This window comes from Bos grunniens, chromosome 14 (genome assembly GCF_055505025.1).
Source record: "Bos grunniens cultivar Pamir isolate PY7600 chromosome 14, Bosgru_T2T1.0, whole genome shotgun sequence".
NCBI classification, from domain to species: domain Eukaryota; kingdom Metazoa; phylum Chordata; class Mammalia; order Artiodactyla; family Bovidae; genus Bos; species Bos grunniens.
In genome coordinates this window covers 1616655-1635212 of record NC_141178.1, presented here as the reverse complement: position 1 = coordinate 1635212, position 18558 = coordinate 1616655, and the positions used below count along the sequence as shown (strand labels likewise).

General features: G+C 41.1%; 1 protein-coding gene across 1 annotated transcript; it reads right to left on the bottom strand.

Moving 5' to 3' along the window:
* Positions 1-14321: 14321 nt before the first annotated feature.
* Positions 14322-15670, bottom strand: MAD2L1 (mitotic arrest deficient 2 like 1). Its single transcript, XM_086335785.1, has one exon. It carries the CDS (start codon positions 15581-15583, stop codon positions 14966-14968), a length of 618 nt encoding a protein of 205 aa, XP_086191911.1. The 5' UTR covers positions 15584-15670; the 3' UTR covers positions 14322-14965.
* Between the last annotated feature and the right edge of the window lie 2888 nt (positions 15671-18558).

Here is an 18558-nt window from a genome sequence, read left to right as displayed (position 1 = left end):
TCCAGGCTCCTCTGTCCATGGGACTCTCCAGGGAAGAACACTGGGGCAGGTTGCCATTCCCTCCTCCAGGGAAGCTTCAACCCAGGGATCGAACCCATGTCTCCTGCATTGCAAGTGGATTCTTTACCACTCAGCCACTAGGGAAGCCCACCTTTATAGATAAGGAGTCAGTAATGTTTCATATGAAAGTATAATATTTCTATTGTAAGTAACAAATAACTTTTAAAACTTTATTTGCATCATAAGTGAATACCCAAATGGAAAAAATTTCTCACTGGAAGAATTGTTTTCAATTTTTCATATTACATGCTTGCAGTAATCTCCTAGTTACATAAGGGAATAATAAGCCTGGCGGATATGATACACTGCTTATTAAGGAAGAAGCATCTATTTCTAATTTCAAGTTAAAATTAGATGACAGGTAAAAATGATGTTGTTGCTCTCCTTGTTTATTTAATTTTGGGGATTCATAATTACTGCATTGCTCTATTTCACCTAATCGGATGACAATTACACAGTTTTCTGATTTGAAAAGTGTTTTCGCATGCTTCATCTTTCACCTTCATGAACACCCTGTTCTCTGGACAGGGAGTGTCTAGTTACTGAGTCGAAGTGACTCGCCCCAATTGCGTTGCTGTCGATAGAGCCAGTTCACTGCTCCTTCTTTCAACCACACTGACTCTCTGCATCTTTGTAGGAATTGTGGATTCTCATTTACGATTAGATGGTTTGGTTTTGCAGCTGCAAGAAGCCCTTCTGATCATTTATATTCATAGAAATATCAAATATTACAGCAAGGTACCTTATATAAACTCATCTCTCCCTTCAAAGAGCAGACGAGACAATAAGACAAAGGAGAGGTAGGGAGCTGCACTGACTACAACCCTTTAGTTCACTGAAAGGGCAACAAGTACAGCACAGAAACCTGCTGTCTGTTATCACCTATAAGGACAAAGATGAGCCTGATTTATATCAACAGTAAAGTGACTTTGCTTTCTCATTTTCTTTTCAAATCTGGTGGCAAAAGTAAATAAAATTATAAGGAAGTTTTTGGAATTTCTATTCCTACCAACTTTTAAAATTTGAAAATACTTACCATAAGAAAGTCTTCTGCTGCCTTTTTATCTCACTCTCCTTTTCTTTCTGCTGTAAATAACCTGGTGATATAGAGTTAAAACTACTGGCATCTTAAAAGTGACTTCCAGGTCTTTAATCTTGCTGTTTCTGTTATCTTCCTATCTGTTTTCTTTGAACTATAAAAGCTCTGTCTCTGCCTTTAGCTATTTCTTTTAAAAAAATCTACATCTCAAAATTTTTGCTCTTCTCCTCTTCAATCAGAGGCAGTCAGGATGATGTTTCATGCGATAAGGCTACCAGCAGGGAGTTGAATGTATCTTCAACCTGAGCCCTTCTCAGCCACGGTTTCTTTCATAATTATCCACCAATGGTCAGTTGTGCACTCTTAAGCAATTTTAATGTGCTAAGTCTCTTCAGTCGTATCCGACTCTTTGCAACCCTGTGGACCGTACCCCACCAGGTTCCTCTGCCCGTGGGATTCTCCAGGCAAGAATACTGGAGTGGGCTGCCATGCCCTCCTCCAGGGGATTGTCCTGACCCAGGGATCAAACTGGTGTCTCTTAAGTCTCCTGCACTGGCAGGCAGGTTCTTTACCACTTCAATAACAATGTACAATTTTAAGAAAAAGTTTATGGACCCTTTTAAAAATAAGTTGGATCACATCCAAGGTTATTTCTGGAACATTGAAACTATAATTTTTTATGATATGCTTTCCTAAATGGGAGATAAAAGGATGGTACACATTTAGAGGTAGGAATTTCAAAATTATGTTTACACCTTAGGAGTAGGTTTTCGTGACTGCTATCTGAGCCATCTACTATGGTAACAAGAAAGGTGGATAAGTATTTTTTAATCTGTGCATCAACTCTTCTTTAATGAAATCCAAGGCGTTTTTGTTTGGGGTGTAGAAATATTTGGCACCAAATATTAAACATTTACTGTATGTCAAAATCTTACCCAGAGCCTTGCAAACTGGGTCTTGTGGAATCCAACTTGTAATTAAGAAAACTGAAGCTGAGTGAAAGCCAGTGACTTGTGAACACTACACAGCTAATAAGCAGTAGAACTGGGAATCAGCTAGAACCATCTCACTCTAAAGCTTATGGTCACTTCACAAAAATAGTAATGCACAGTATCAAGATAAATGTCATCCATCTTTGGGGGCACCCGTCACTGTTCTAGGCTCTCAAACCCTCCCTAAGCGAGACTGACTCGGAGTTAGGTCAGGTGAGCCAGGAACCTAACGTGAAATGCTGAAGGAAAGAAAGAAGGAAGGGAAGGAAAGAGGGAATGAGGGCATGGGAACAGGAGGGGCCCAGAAGAGCAGCAGTCCCTGCCCCACTCCACCCGGGTGCATTTCAAGTGCAAAATAACTCCACGGGGGCAGCAATTACGGGAGGCAGGTGTGTGCCTCTCTGTAAATGTGTAGGTGGGAGCCCATCTAACAGGTCAATTTCTCTTCCACTTTATCGGCTATAACATGCTGTGCACATCACAGTTCTTTGGGACAAATGCATTTCAAAAGAAAAATTAGTCTTGAACACTGAAACTTGCAACTGTGTATATTTTACCAAATGTCAATCCCTATTTGCTGCCTGATTTGAGTGAGTCTGATTCATTATGCAGTTTCAAGCCTGAGAAAGTTCTTTCAAACAGAAAAAAAAGAAAAAATGACTTGTCCCAAATCTTGGACCACATGCAGTTTCCAGAAGTATAATTTAAGTCATTTTCCATCATTCACTTATAATTTTGCTTTCTACTCTCCTGCTTCCAGCTAGGTTACAACCTCCTGGCCATAAGAAAAATTGCCTCAAATCTTACCTTAATTCTCCCATTTTAAGATAATTTCAGATAAGAGCACATACTTGTTTGAGAGTCAGCTGTACTATTCTCCTTTCTCTGACTAGATGTTAGACTGGATTTTTTTATTTCAAATTTCTCTCCAAACTGCGTCACTCTTCACTAACGATTAAGTGTAATATTACTTATGATCGTGTAAGAGGATCCTTCTAGATGCAAAATGTCTCAAGACAGGTATTTCTTGTCATGATTGTCAAATTATCTCCTGAGACCTCTTTTAAAATAATATAATGTGGTGCAACAAATTTGAATTTTGTTATTATTTGTACCACAATATTCTAAATGAATGCTACTGGAAGTGAATTTGGAACATATTTTGTGGCCTATATTTGTGCCAATAACAATAACAATAATATTCATTTTGTGCTTATATGTACCAGTGTTTAAAAATAAATCATCTCATTTAAGCATCAGGAAAGACCATTTCATTCTGTACTTCAGATTTCTTCCTCAGGTAAAATTCCAAGATGAGAGATTCCTGGGTCACTAATTGTGGGCAATTTGCAAACTCAAAACACAGTTGTGTCTACAAAGATTATATTAATTTATGCTCCCACCATCAATGCATGAAAACCCCTTTCATACCATATTTTTGTTAGCATTGGCCAGTCTATCATTCTTTTTTCAAAAATTTCTTCATTTGACAAAAACCAAAAACTGAGACCTCCCTCTTGTTTTAATTTGCATGCTGCTAAGTTCTCTTCTGTCAGTGTCACACTGTTATCTTCGAGGATTTTCTTAATGCTGTGGTTCTCAATTTGAAAGTACTATTGAAATACTAAAACAATTAACCTTCGTCACATTTATTATAAATAGTTGTCCCAATTTAGCTTGACTCTTCACTTTAGTCTTTGTTATTTGGGACCTGCAGCCTTTTATGTTCAAATAATTAAATTTATTTATCTTAGTCTTTATATATTATTCCATTACAAACCATCCCAATAAAACGCAGAGAGTTCATGTCACTGCCCTATGTTTTGACCTGCAGTGGCCCACCCCTCAGTGTAGCATTCAAGATCATGACTTAGTTCTCACATATCTCTTACAGATCATCTTTCCTCATGTTCACCCTTCAAGGCTGTGACCTAATCTTGCCAAACTGCTTTTGTGAAAGCAACCTGCTTTCCTTCCCACAGCTCATTCTTTACTCTTGTTGTTTTCCCCACTTCTGACGCCCACCATCTCCAGCCGCATCCCTCTCCTGATTAACTCCTCCTGTAACTTCGAGAGTCAGATCCCATGTTCTCTTTCAGGATGCACTTCCCCAAGCCACTCATCCTGTAGACACTGGACGATTTTCTCAAATGTTGCCATAGCATTCCGAGCTCAGTTCCTTCAGAGCATTTATGATGTACTTTTTCCTTCCCAGCTAGAGGCCAGATGCTCTGCGCAGCCCAATAGCTGTACATTTGCATCTACGTACTATTTGACACATACTTGTGTCAGTCATCATTTTGTTACATGAATTAATGACAAAAACTGATGATGAGGGTACTGGAATATCTGGATATGTTTTATTTATAAATATATATCTAAATGATTTTTATTTCTAATACATGATGTGAAGAGAAATAATTTGGGGGTCTTACCACTTGAAGTAGCAAAGGAAAGGGCAATGGTATGTCAAGAAGTATAAACATGTTTCTGAGGCCAAGAACTACCGAAGCTATGCCACAGCATCTAGCTGGGGTATCTATAAAGAATGATTTATTATGGCCTTGAGGAAGACGTGTATTTTTTTTCTTCCTCCTATTATATTTCCCTATTTTACTCAACCTCAAATAACACATAGTAAGTGAAATTTAAGTGTTACATCAAGCGATAACATCAGGAAAGAGAGTTTAAAGAAAAAAAAATGAAAGAAAAGCTAACAAGAGAAATCTTAGGATGGTTCAATGAAATATCAGGTAAAAGGTAATTTTAAAGGGAATCGGAATGGGTAGAAAACAAGATTCTATTTCATTAGCTACATAAACCATTTTAGTGAGAGCATCACTGATGAGAATTATGAACCTTCCCACAAGCTGCCAAATACAGCTGTCTCTGATGTTGATTTTTCCCAGTCTGCCTCATGAATTTCAGCCTGGTGAAAACACTGATTCACTCTCAGAGCCCATTCACAAGCCACTAACCTGAAAAACGCAGCGGGTGTGTGTGGCAGGGGAAGGGGCCTGGGCCCTTCATGGTACCAACGTTCAAGGCTAAATAAAGTGCTTTGTCAAAAGTGAAAATTATTGTCCTAAAGAACAAAAGTGTCCTCAACAAAACAAAAATTGATCTCACTTCAGTGAAAAAGGCTATAAATCCATGAAACGTGTTTCTCGATACAGTAAAGCAGAGGTTAATGCAATAACCCTTTAAAGGAGGCATGTCAGCACAGCAAAATATCCAGCACGTGTCACTAAATATCTGTTTATCTCCAGTGACTTTTGTCCAGGTTTAACCTCAGATCTTCCCTTACTTTTTCATTTAACAAAAATGTTGGGTCTTTGGGCTGAATAACACACTATTAAGGACTTCAATAAAGTAGTTCATGTAACTTCATAAGCCATCAAATCTTTTTAAGGAGCTGATAATTTAATAAAAGTATGAAAAGAAAGCAATGAACAGCTTAACTTTGAAAGCACAGTGAGGGGGAGAATGGTGCACAAGTTCAACGATTTTACTTTGTTTAAACTCGTATGGCAAGATAATTATTTGACTCACATATTAAGAACGTATGTCTATAGTCATGTACAAAGCAAATATTTTCACCAATAAAATTAATAAAACGTCAGGCAGTAAGCTAGCCGGTTTCATCTATCAAACTTGCAAAGACTGAAAAGGCACAGCCATGGTGACTGAGCGCGCAGGGAAGCCCAAGCTCTCCACTCTGCAGATGAGCAAGAAAATCCCTGTAATTTGTTTCTAAAGTCCTCTGAATATATATATATATATATATATATGCCTTCAACATTTTTCTAAGTATTTTTTCACCTTTTCTGCCTAAGGAAATACTACCTATTTCATATTGACACTGTTTCTTTCCTTTCAAAAAAATATATTCGTTCACTTGACTGCGTTGGGTCCCAGCGGGGCGACAGAGGGTCTTTGCTCTCCGGGAGGCATGGGGAATCTTTAGCCGCAGCGTGCAGGGTCTCGTTTCCTGACCAGGGATCAACTCACATGGGTTCTCCGCATTGGAAGCCTGGAGTCTCGGCCGCTGGACCACCAGGAAGTCCGGCACGGTTTCTTTTTGAGTCCTGGAGGTAAGGCAAGGCTTTTTCCCTCTCATGTCACATGCCACCGGGCCCAAGAGCGGGGGAGGCGTCCTTATTTCCCCTTGCCATTTCCAACTATTATTCTCAAAATAGGTAAAAAATACACACACGCACCTACACACACCACACCCCCACATACACACCACACACACACACACACACACACACCCTCAAACATACACACCCATATTATTCAAAGGAAAGACTTTACCATATAACAAAGCTTCTTGGTGATAGCATCTTTTTAAAAAAGTATCAAGAGCAAAGGCATGCTAAATAAATTAATTAAAGAAAGTGGTCAGGAAAGGAAGAGAAAGCACAAATTTGACTTCATAGCGCCTTTGCGAGTCTAACCACCCTTCACGTTTGCTGTTTCCACATTTCTACTAGCTGTGTGGCGATCTTACGCACTCTCATCTAATACGGCATCTCTGACTCCTGAAGTAGAGGCAGCAGCTGCAACAGGAAGCACAGTTCACGGGGGGGGAGAGTGTCATTACCAGTGACACAGAATCATCATTGCCCCGTCACCATTAGTAAGCCTACCACACTCCTAAACGGGGCAACGTCAGTGAAAAATCGTGACATCAGACTTCCCTACCCATGCCTAATCTAGTTCACAAGCCAACCTAAAGTTGGGAATACTGATTTATTACCATTTCCCAATTTTTTTCCTGAAGGCACACTGTATAATTTGAATAACAGATTTCTGGAGTCAGAGCCTCATTACTGCAATGATTCAGCCCTCTATATATATCATTTATAATACTATTTATGTCCATTTCATAAAAGAGCTGCAACATTTTCTCCATCAATTTCTGCTGCAAATTGCAAATTAGACAAAAGCCTTTCACTTGCATATATATCATAATGTTGCCCATTGATTATAGTAATGTTTTTCAAATTTGATAATCACAACCAGCCATTAAAAGATTACTCCTTTCTATAAACTATAAAGCTTAAAATCATTGAACAGATTGGAAAAGCAATTATTAAAGCTATTTAGCAGAAAGTTTCTCTCAACAGAAATTTTATTATGCCTAATTTATATGAGATCTTATACCAGAAGATGGCATAAATTTCCTTTTCTCTCTACGCTCCCCTTGAAGCACAGAAAGGACCCAAAAAATCATCTCATTATTATATTTTCACATGAAACCCAGAAGCTTACTCAAAATTTGTTACACAAAAAACTATCCAACAGTCTCATGAATGCAACTGAAGAGTCCGACCTCATCTTTCACGATGACTGCAAGAATGTGGATTTACCCAAGGGGGTCCACCGTCAGCATGAAATTAACTATTATTTGGCTATTGACCTTGAATGGAATTCAATGATCTAGTTACAGGCAAAATCACCTCTGCACATGTTATTCATCATCATATATCACTGTACTTAAGAACATGGATACCAGTACTGAGCTTGCAGACAAGTCAATGCCTAAAGCCTTTAAGTCAAACTCATGTTTCCTCCCTGGCTTTAAGTTTTCCCCTTGGATGGATGAGGGTAGTAATCTTGCCCATCTCAAAGGATTATTGCACTGGTGAATGACCGATGCACAGTGCCCGGCATATAGGAAGCTGTTGCTGTTTAGCTGCTAAGTCGTGTCTGATACTATTGTGACCCCATGGACTGTAGCCCACCAGGCTCTTCTGGCCATGGGATTTCCCCAGGGAAGAATGCTGGAGTGGGTCGCCATTCCCTTCCCCAGGGGATCTTCGGAACCCAGGAACTGAATCCACATCTCCTGCTTTGGAAGGTGGATTCTTTACCCCTGACCCACAGGGGAGCCCTAGGAAGTACACAGTGGGCAATTATTATCATGGAAATTTTTCTCTCACCACACACTGGATCTGCAGTTCAGTTAGTGGGCAGTTAGTAGGATTTTATTTGGGAAATAGAGTGACAGCAACAAGGTAGCAGAAGAGCACTTTTTAGCCCTCTCTCCCCACCGAGAGGAACACAGATTTTGACAAAACACTTATAGATAAGAGTACCTTTGTGAGAGCTTGGAAGTACAGTGGAAAGGTCCTTGCACCCCACTGAAGCAAAAAATCTGAGAACAGATATATCAAAGAGGATAAGAGAAAGTTTCACTTTATCCATAGGAGCCTTTGCCAAGATGGTACAGTTCAGGGCTAAGAGAGGCCTCTCAGCCCATAATTTCTGCCATGAAGAAAGTGACAGCATCGTAAATGACCACCTTCACAGCCGCAAGGACACTGCCAGGAGGCCTCTGCTTCCCCAACCAGCAGGCTGAAGTGACCAGCATGGCTGATTAAACTGTTGTTAAGTTATTGCCAGATTACATTTGGATGTTTTACCTATATTTTATAAAACCACAAAGACGCCACCAAAAAAACTGTTAGAACTTTGAACAAATTCAGTAAAGTTATACACAAAATCAACGTCCAAAACAGCACTTCCACACACCAAAATGAACGATGCTGGTGGCTTCAAAGTCACAGGTGCTGGAGGGAATGGGAAGATGCTGGTCACCAGGTACAAAATCTCAGCTGTACGGGGCAAATAATTCTGGTAATCTAATGTGCAGCGTGGCGACTGTGGTTAACGACACTGCATTACACACTTGACATTTGCTAAGAGGCTGGACCTTGGACGTTCTCAAAAAAATGTAACAATAATGGTACCTATGTGAGGCGATGGATATGTTAATTAGCTCAACTGTGGTAATCATTTCACAGTCTGGGCTTCCCTGATAGCTCAGTTGGTAAAGATCCGCCTGCAATGCAGGAGACCCCAGTTTGATTCTCCGGGTTGGGAACATTCACTGGAGAAGGGATAAGCTACCCACTCCAGTATTCTTGGGCTTCCCTTGTGGCTCAGCTGGTAAGGAATATGCCTGCAGTGCGGGAGACATGGGTTTGATCCCTGGATTGGGAAGATCTCCTGGAAAAGGGAAAGGCTACCCACTCCAGTATTCTGGCCTGGAGAACTCCAAGGACTGTATAGTCCATGGGGTCTCAAAGAGTCGAACATGACTGAGTGACTTTCACTTTCACTTTTCACAATCTATACATATATTAAACCATCACTTTGTACATCCATATATATACTTTTTATTTATCAAATATACCTCAATAAAGATTAGGGGGAGAAATAGTATGTAAATAAGTTTTTTGAATCAGTAAAAAGACTGAGCTAAAAATGGAAAAAAGCAAAAGATTCTATGAAGCACCTCTAAAATAATAGTATGCTCAAATGACCAATAAAAATTTTTATTAAGATGCATGTAATGCATTTCTTACAGAAATAAATATGATGAAGCATGCACCAAAAGAGAATATTTCAAAATTTCATAGCTAAATATTTTATTTTCCTTCATCCCCAAAGAAACAAATAAAATAAAAAGGAAATTAATCTGCACATTTTCTGAAGGCTTCTAAATGCTCAATAAACCTAGCAGGCAAAGGCACATAGGTGGCGGCAAATCAGGTTTACTGATCCCCCCTTGTGCTCAGCGTTATCCATCCACTTCTCAGGTCACACAGGAACTGATTCCCCCCTTGTGCTCAGCGTTATTCATTCACTTCTCAGGTCACACAGGAACTGATTCCCCCCTTGTGCTCAGCGTTATCCATCCACTTCTCAGGTCACACAGGAACTGGGGTACTCAAAGCACATAAGCTTTATAAACATTATTATTTTGATAAGTAGTTTTTATCCATAACGTTTTACTATTTCCATAGAACACTGAGTTAGGTCTCATATATGGCAACTTAAATGGAGACTGCTATCAAGAAATCTAAAATTAAGAAGCAAGACAGACTACCATATAAAAGAACAAATAAGCCCATAGGTTAAGACGTGTACATGTCTTATGGATACTAGTACCAAAATTAGCAGAAATGTAAAAATAATAACAGTATTTTACAGTTAGCACTTTTCTAATATACATGTTAAATGCTTCTCAGACTAATACTCTGAAATAAGACCTTATTCCCATTTCATAGGTAAAGAAACTGACACCAATCCTGACTGGTATGTATTCATTTTCTACTCATGGCACTCACTGAGCATTTCTGAACTTTCCTTCATTCTCCTTGGTGTGTGTGGGTGTGTGTGTGTGTGTGTGTGTGTGTGTGTGTGTGTGTGTGGTTTCTTAAAATTTTAATTATTTTTTAATTGAAGGATAATTGCTCTACAGAATTGTGTTGGTTTCTCCCAAACATCAAGATGAATCAGCCACAGGTATACATGTCCCCTCCCTGTGAACCTCCCTCCCACCTCCCTCCCCATCCCACCCTCTAGGTTGATACAGAGCTCTGGGTTTGAGTTCCCGGAGTCATATAGCAAATTCCCGTTGGCTATCTATTTTACACATGGTAATATATATTTCCATGTTACTCTCCATACATCCCACCCTCTCCTTCCTCCCATCCTCCCTTAGTTTTAATAAAATCTCTCAAAGCTTAGCAAGGTACATGGCACTCAAGCTAGAGACTACATTTCCATCTGAGTAAGCTCTGACCACCAGGCAGTGAGTGGAACTGAGCTGTACAACCTCCAGATTCCATAATTAAGGTCCCTTTCCTTCTTACTCCCTCTCTCTTTCTGCGGGCTGCAAGGAGGATGTGATGCTGACTTCAGCCTCGGGAGGAGGACAGCACCGCAGGAGATAGTGGAGCACTGGGATGGAAGGATCTCGGCCTGGGAGGAACTCCCGAAGCAGAGCTGCCCCCCTTCCCTACACCCTGCACTCACAGGTCTGTGTGGTTGCCTAAGAGACACACAAACCCCTCTCCTGTGTTATCTGAGCCCTGTACCTGAGGTCTTGTTCTCTCCTCTCTGTCTCATCTCCATTTCTCTTTACATTATTTCAGCCATAACCTCACCAATCCATCACTGAAGGAGCTGGAGATCACCTGGCTAGAGATGCAGCAAGAAGTTGGTCCTCAATCCTAACCCCTGAGTCTACACCCTTCACGTTTACCTTAGGGAAACAGACTCCTGGCTCAACAAACAAGCATGGCTGCAGAGAAACGTGTTATAGTGATTTTCTGGATCTTCTTGACCTCACATCCTGTGGAACAGAGGATGTTAAAAGTAATATGTGCTTCTTTCTCCGTCTATTTCACCAGAGTCACTTCTTAAAAAATAGAGTAAGCATAATGGTGAGTCTCCTCCATTTCCTACAGAAACGGCCACGTCTGTTAAACACAAGGAGCTTGCTGTCTCCGCAGCAAACCCAGCTGTTTCCGCACCAGAAGGCAAGCGCGCTGCGGGGGCGCCGAAGTCCCGCGTTCTGGCACATTCTCCTGATACAGCTCCGAGCCTGAGTCAGGGCCGCTTCCCTTTCTTCACTGTTCACTACTGCACCCATCTCGGCACGAATCTTAACTTTGCCACAACAAGCCCACCATGCGTTTTTATGCCTCTGTTCTCTTCCCTCATTATACTGCTTTTTGCTGATTTATTTGTCGCCCTCTGGTAAAAAGAAACACAATTTACTTTTAAAAATACGTACACGGATAAAACTATACACACATACGCACAAGTTCAAAAACAAAGCCAAATATATATCCAGCTATGTCTGATAAAGTTAAGTCTGTACCAGTGTTAACATGTAATAGAATGGTCTCAATATTTAAATACAACACAGCAAATAATGTCCAATACAAACATGCTGGAGTGATTTTACTAAACGTCATGTACCTGCTTTCCTTGTTACCAGATCAATCCAGTGTAGAACACATGTGGAATACCTGCTGATCTGACCCACTATTGATCTTATTTTTGTTTTTAATGAAAGCCATGGTTGAAAACCCTAATTTATACAAACAAGTCATTGTGAATTGTATTAAGGGCAGTACCTTCTAGATAACAAGAGAATTCTTAAAGTTAATTGAAATTAATAGTAAAATTAAATTCTGTGATCATCCTTCAGTGTAAATGAAGAACTACACTATAATATGTCATTTATGTCTTTAGACACTAGGTTTAACTCAATTATTTGTTCAGGACTTTGAAAATCAAGTACATCTTTTATTTAAATGTTTCTCTTAATCTTTCAGATATCTCTTTTGGAAGTAACAATTAAAAATTTGGGATAGAAAAGTGAAATGTAATACTGTATCTAATTTTACTTTTTTCAAATTGTCATTAAAAGTTACAATGCTGAGAAAAAAATAGCTGTGGCCATTACTTGTAAATCTCACTGTAACAAGAATTTTTTATCTCAGATATATCTAATTTGTTGAACTATGTCATGTAATTTCAAATTTAATTGACTTAAGGCTGTCAAAAATATTTTTTAAATATGCTGAACTCTTTTATCTAAATATTGTCTTTAGCTTACTGGTGTGACAAACACACTGACCCCGGCAGTTCCTGATATTTTTAAATAACTCCACTGTATTTTCTAGTTATACTCTCTGCTTCACAAACTCCTGATTCCTTCACAGTTTTTCCACTTTATATTAATCGATAGTACATTATCCTCATTCTATAGATATATCTCATTCAGTTGTAGTGGATTAAATTTAAACACAATAAACGTTTATAAAATCATCTTGCCATATAACTCAGGCCTAAAATTTTGTAACCTGCAAAACTGATACTATCATCAACTTATAGCATAAAATCTCCATCAGCTGTTATTCGTGTAATAACTATTACTTCTAAGCATTCTGTAACTGTGCATGTTTGAGAGGACAGCGGGTTATTAGTAAACCATGTAGTTTTAAGTCGTAAGTTGTTTTATCACCAAAATCCCAAGTACCTCACCCGTATCTCCTGAAAGAAAACTTTTTAGCATCTTAATGAGACGTTTTTTCTAATGGCGCCCAATCACAACCACATTTGTCTCTACTGAGGATTTCTCAGACGAGGTCAGGGGGGCCGAGCAGGACACAGGACTCGCCTTGTCCCCTGAACACATCAGAAACGCACGTCCCCGTGGAAGGATTCTCACTGGAACCAACTGGACGCTGGCAGGACGGCTGCCGCAGGACCCGAGCTCTGAGGAGGAGTCCCGGGGGCTGGGTAGGAAGGGAAGGGACGATGGGGTGGGCCCTGCGCGCCTGGGAGGGGCCCCGGGGAGGAGAGGGAGCCTCAGGGAGCGCCCCCTGGGGAGTGAGTGCTGAGAGCCACGCAGTGGGGACCCCGGCCTGGGGTGCAGCCCGGGGACTGATCAGCGCGGCTGGCTGGGGCGCCTGTCGGAAGCCTGGTCTCTGCTACCGAGGGATGTGCACACGTGTGTGTGTGTGTGTGTGTGTGTGTGTGTGTGTGTGTGTGTGTGTGAAGTCATGTCTGACTCTTTGCGACGCCATGGACTGTGGCCCACCAGGCTCCTCTGTCCACGGGATTCTCCAGGCAAGAGTACTGCAGTGGGTCACCATGCCCTCCTCCAGGGGATCTTCCCGACCCAGGGATGGAACCCGGGCCTCCCGCACTGCAGGCGGGTTCCTCACCGTCTGAGCCACAGGGGCGCCCCGGAGAGGCCAGCGCTCCCACGTCAGGGGAACGCGGCCCCTCAGACCCGCCCCTCGGCTTCTGCTCCCGCAGCTCTGGACTAACACTGGCCGCTGACGGGCGGTGACGCCGGCTGGGCGAGGAGGAGCCCGCACCGGCTCTGCCTGAGCTTCTCTCATCTCCAGCCCGGCCTCCACCGACTGACGGCCGCCAGCACAGGCTGCGGGAAGAGGGACCTGCGCTCACACCTGACCCAGCCCTCCCGCCGCAGCCCCCGGCACACGGACTGCAGAAACGCTCCCCTACACGGACACCCTTCAGGACCGCGATAATAGCTGCTCCGCCTGCTTAAGGAAACAAAGGGCTTTGTTTCAACTGAAAGAGGAAGAAGACGTCTCTGAAAAAAACTAGTGAAAAAGAAACACTTCACCAAAAAGTTCAAAGCATTACTAAGAGGAATGCTGACTGACTTGGGGAACAGAATAGATGAGCACAGGGAGAATGTTAACAAGGAAGGAGAAACACAGAAAAGAAGCAGTCAGAACTGAAGAACACCATAACTGAAATAAAAAACACACTAGAAGGAATTAACAGAAAACTAGGTGATACAGAAAAACACGTTAAGTGAACATCGAGAAGACAAAATAATGGAAATCACCCAATTAGAACAGTAAAATAATAACAAACCATTTTTTTTCACATTTAACTTTATTTCATCATTGCCATTTAAAGCTTGATTTTATAAAACATAAAAGACATTCTTAAGAGTTCTGTATCACAACAATTTGAAAAGTGGGAATATCCACAGCTTTATAGGCTCAAGTTACATACATTAAACTCAAATAATTGGACATTTTTTCAGTACAGAAACTATACAAATGAAATAAATGACAAGAGGATGCAATAGGAGAAATAGGTCACTACTTATGGACTATCATTAGTTACTTTCAGGATGTAAATGAAGATTCTGAATATTCATATTTCTTTTGTTCTATTTAATATTTAAATATTTCTCTACATTCTGAGTCAAGTTACTTGACCAAAAGTCTGATTTAGAAAGGTATTTAGCAAAAGTTTTTCCACCTATGGTTACTACCTCCAAAGGAAGTAACACTGCAGTACTGATGCAATCTGTGCAGTAACTTATGTCAACCCTATGGAAAGTCAGATAGGTACCAAAAACGGAACAATTTTGCACCGATTCAGTTAAGTATCATGTTAAGTTTTCCTCATCTAAAAATTAACCAATGAAATAAAACATACCAACTACAGTTGATCTGGTAGGAAAACCACATTTGAGAGTTACAAGTACGTTATTGTCCATATCTCATCCTCAGTCATTGACAGGAATTGTGTAGGCTACCATGCTATTTACTTTGTGAATTGTAGTAGTAAATGAATGAAGACGAACTTCCTCAGAATTGGTAATGAACTGTGGTCCCGACTCTTCCCATGTTTCAGGTACAACCAGATCTTTGTCTGTATAAATGAGCAGATCAAATGAACAAGAAACTTCCAACAGTGGCAGAAATGTTACTGTAGCTGTGATCTGTCTGATCACTGAACGGATTTCATCTTGGATAGCTTTCTGAGACTTTTCTCTGGGTGCACTGTCATCTTTTGCAGTCTTGTCACACTCAATATCAAACTGCCATCTTTCAAGGACCTCTCCACTTTCAATATTTGAGATGACTACCACCAGTTTCTGAACTGAACACTTGTATAACCATTCTTTTAGTTGATCCACCACTTTATTTAGGTATTTTATGAGCTCAGGATCAGTAGTTACAAGCAAGGTGAGTCCATATTTCTGCACCCGAGTAAAGGTTTCCGATGGATATATGCCACGCTGATATAAAATACTGTTGATGCCAAATGAGAAGAACTCGGCCACGATCTCGGCGCTCCCACGCAAGGTGATGCCTTGCTCCCGGGAGAGTTGCAGCGCCATGGCCAGGCCCACGGAGGACGGTACACGCTTCCACCCAGCAGACAGCGACGCCAGGGGCTTCCGGAGCAGTTCCCCGCCACTCGTTTCAAAACGAACGACGCAGGACGCCGTCGCGCCCTTTGCGCAGGCGCAGAGCGCGTCTAGACCCCTTCCGTCGTGCCCTTTGCGCAGGCGCAAAGCCCAAACCATTTTTTAAATGAGAATAGTTTAAGAAATCTCTAGCACAATGTCAAGCATACCAACATTCGCATTATCTGGGTCCCAGGAGAAAAGAAAGGGGTCAAAAATGTATTTTATGAAATTATGGCTTGAAACTTTACAAACCTGAGGAAGGAAACAGATATCCAAGTCAGAAGAACAGAGGGTCCCAAACAACAACCACACCAAGACATATCATAATTAAGACGGCAAAAGTTAAAGAGCATCCAAAGGCAACAAGAGAAAACAAAGAGTCATATGCAAAGGAAGGCCCCGTAAGACTATCAGGTGATTTTTCTGCATAAAATTTGCAGGTCAGAAGGGAGTGGCATGACATTTAAAGCACTGAAAGGGAAGACCTGCAACCTAGGATACTTTACACAGTAAGATCATCATTTAGAATTGAGGAGAGGTAAGGAAATTCTCAGACAAGGAGAAACCAAGAGTTCATCAATACTACACCCTCCCAGAAAGAAATGCTAGAGTCTTCTTAAGTAGAAAAGAAAAGATTATATCAAGAAGTAAGAGCTTATGGGAAAAGAAAATTCCCACTAGTAAAAGTAAACATATAATTAAGGCTAAGGATCAACCACTTAAATAAGCTAGTATGAAGATTAAAAGACAGAAAAATTATAAAATCCACTATAACTACAATAATCAGGAAAAGGATAAACGTAAAGATGCAGAATAGACATCAAAAACACAAAACGTGGGGGGAGGGTATTATTTAGATCTTTTAGATTGTATTTCAACTTAAATGACTACCTGTTTAAAACAAGCAGATGTAATTATAGGTCAACATATACAACCCCCAGGTAATCACAGATCAAAAATAATAGATACACAAAAACAAGAGAGAAAGCCTATATGTACAAGCTATGTATAATGACACGTGTTACACTCAACATGTCAGCAGATATGGAAGACCCAGAAGTGGCCACAAGACTGGAAAAGGTCAACCTTCATTCCAGTTCCCAGAAGGCTAGTACTAAACAACCTCAAACTATCAGACAATTGCACTCATCCCCCATGGTCCTATGGTCATGCTTAAAATCTTGCATGCTAGGCTTCAGCATTACACCAATCAAGAACTTCCAGGCATCCAAGCTGGGTTTAGAAAAGGCAGAGGAACCAGAGATCAAATTGCCAACATTCACTGGATCACAAAGAAAGTTAGGGAATTCCAGAAAAACTTCTATCTCTGTTTCATTGATGACGCTAAAGCCTTTGACTGTGTGGATCACAATAAACTGTGGAAAGCTCTTAAAGAGATGGAACTACCAAACCATCTTATGTGTCTTATGAGAAACCTGTATACAGGTCGAGTAGAAACCGTTAGAACCCTGTGTGGAACAACTGATTGGTTCAGGATTGAGAAATAAGTACAACAGGGCTGTCTGCTGTCACCCTGTTTGTTTAACTTATATGCTGAGCACATCATGAGAAATGCCAGGCTGGATGCGTTACAAGCTGGAATCAAGATAGGCGGGGGAAACATCAACAACCTCAGATATGCAGATGATACCACTCTAATGGCAGAAAGTGAAGAGGAACTAAAGAACCTCTTGATAAGGGTGAAGGAGGAGAGAGAAAAATATGTCTTAAAACTAAATATTAAAAAAACTAAGATCATGGCTTTCCTGGTGGCTCAAACGGTAAAGAATTCACCTGCAAGGCAGGAGACATGGGTTTGATCCCTGGGTCAGGAACATCCCCTGGAGAAGGGAATGGTAACCCACTTCAGCATTCCTGCCAGGAGAATCCCATGGACAGAGGAGCCTGGTGGGCTACAGTCCATGGGGTCACAAAGAGTCAGACATGACTGAGCGACTAATCACAAGATCATGGCATCCAGTCCCATCACTTTATGGCAAATAGAAGGGAAAAGGTAGAAGCAATGACAGATTTCCTCTTCTTGGGCTCTAAAATCACTGCAGGTGGTGATTGCAGCCATGAAATCCGAAGATGATTGCTGCTTGGCAGGAAAGCTATGACAAACCAGACTTTGTGTTGAAAAGCAAAGACATGACTCTACTGACAAAAGTCCGTATAGTCAAGGCTATGGTCTTCCCAGTGGGCACACACAGTTGTGAGAGCTGGACTGTAAAGAAGGCCAAGCACTAAAGAACTGATGCCTTCGAACCGTGGTGCTGGAGAAGACTCCTCAGAGTCCCTTGGGCTGCAAGGAGATCCAAGCAGTCAATCTTAAAGGAAATCAATCCTGAATACTCATTGAAAGGTCAGATGCTGAAACTGAGGCGCCAGGATTTTGGTCACCTGATGTGAACAGCCGACTCATTGGAAAAGTCCCTGATTCTGGGAAAGATTGAGGGCAGGAGGAGAAGAGGGGTCAGAGGATGAGATGGCTAGGTGGCATCACTGATGCAATGGACTTGAACTTAGGCAAACTTCGGGAGAGGGTGAGGGTCAGGGAGGCCTGGTGTCCTGCAGTCCCTGGGGTTGCAAGGAGTCGGACAGGACTGGGCGACTGAACAACAACATGTATAATGACCTGTCTGTCACTAATAGGTTTGCATTTGCATTGAATTTTATACTTTGATAAAATCACATTTGAAATAACATTCATTTTCAAGTCTTGCCCTTAAGTTGTCTCTTGGGGCTATAGCTTACAGGAAATCAAAGTTTACTAACCAGAACTACAGTGGCATTGGACTGTATCAGCTTAGCCAATCTAAATCCACATTTCCTAGAATCTTGTATGGCTCCAACTGAGACTGACCACAATAGAAATTTGCAGGATATTAATATTTGAAAAT

Excerpts from the sequence above, each read along its gene's own strand:
- MAD2L1 (XM_086335785.1), bottom strand. The coding sequence starts at position 15,583 with ATGGCGCTGCAACTCTCCCGGGAGCAAGGCATCACCTTGCGTGGGAGC.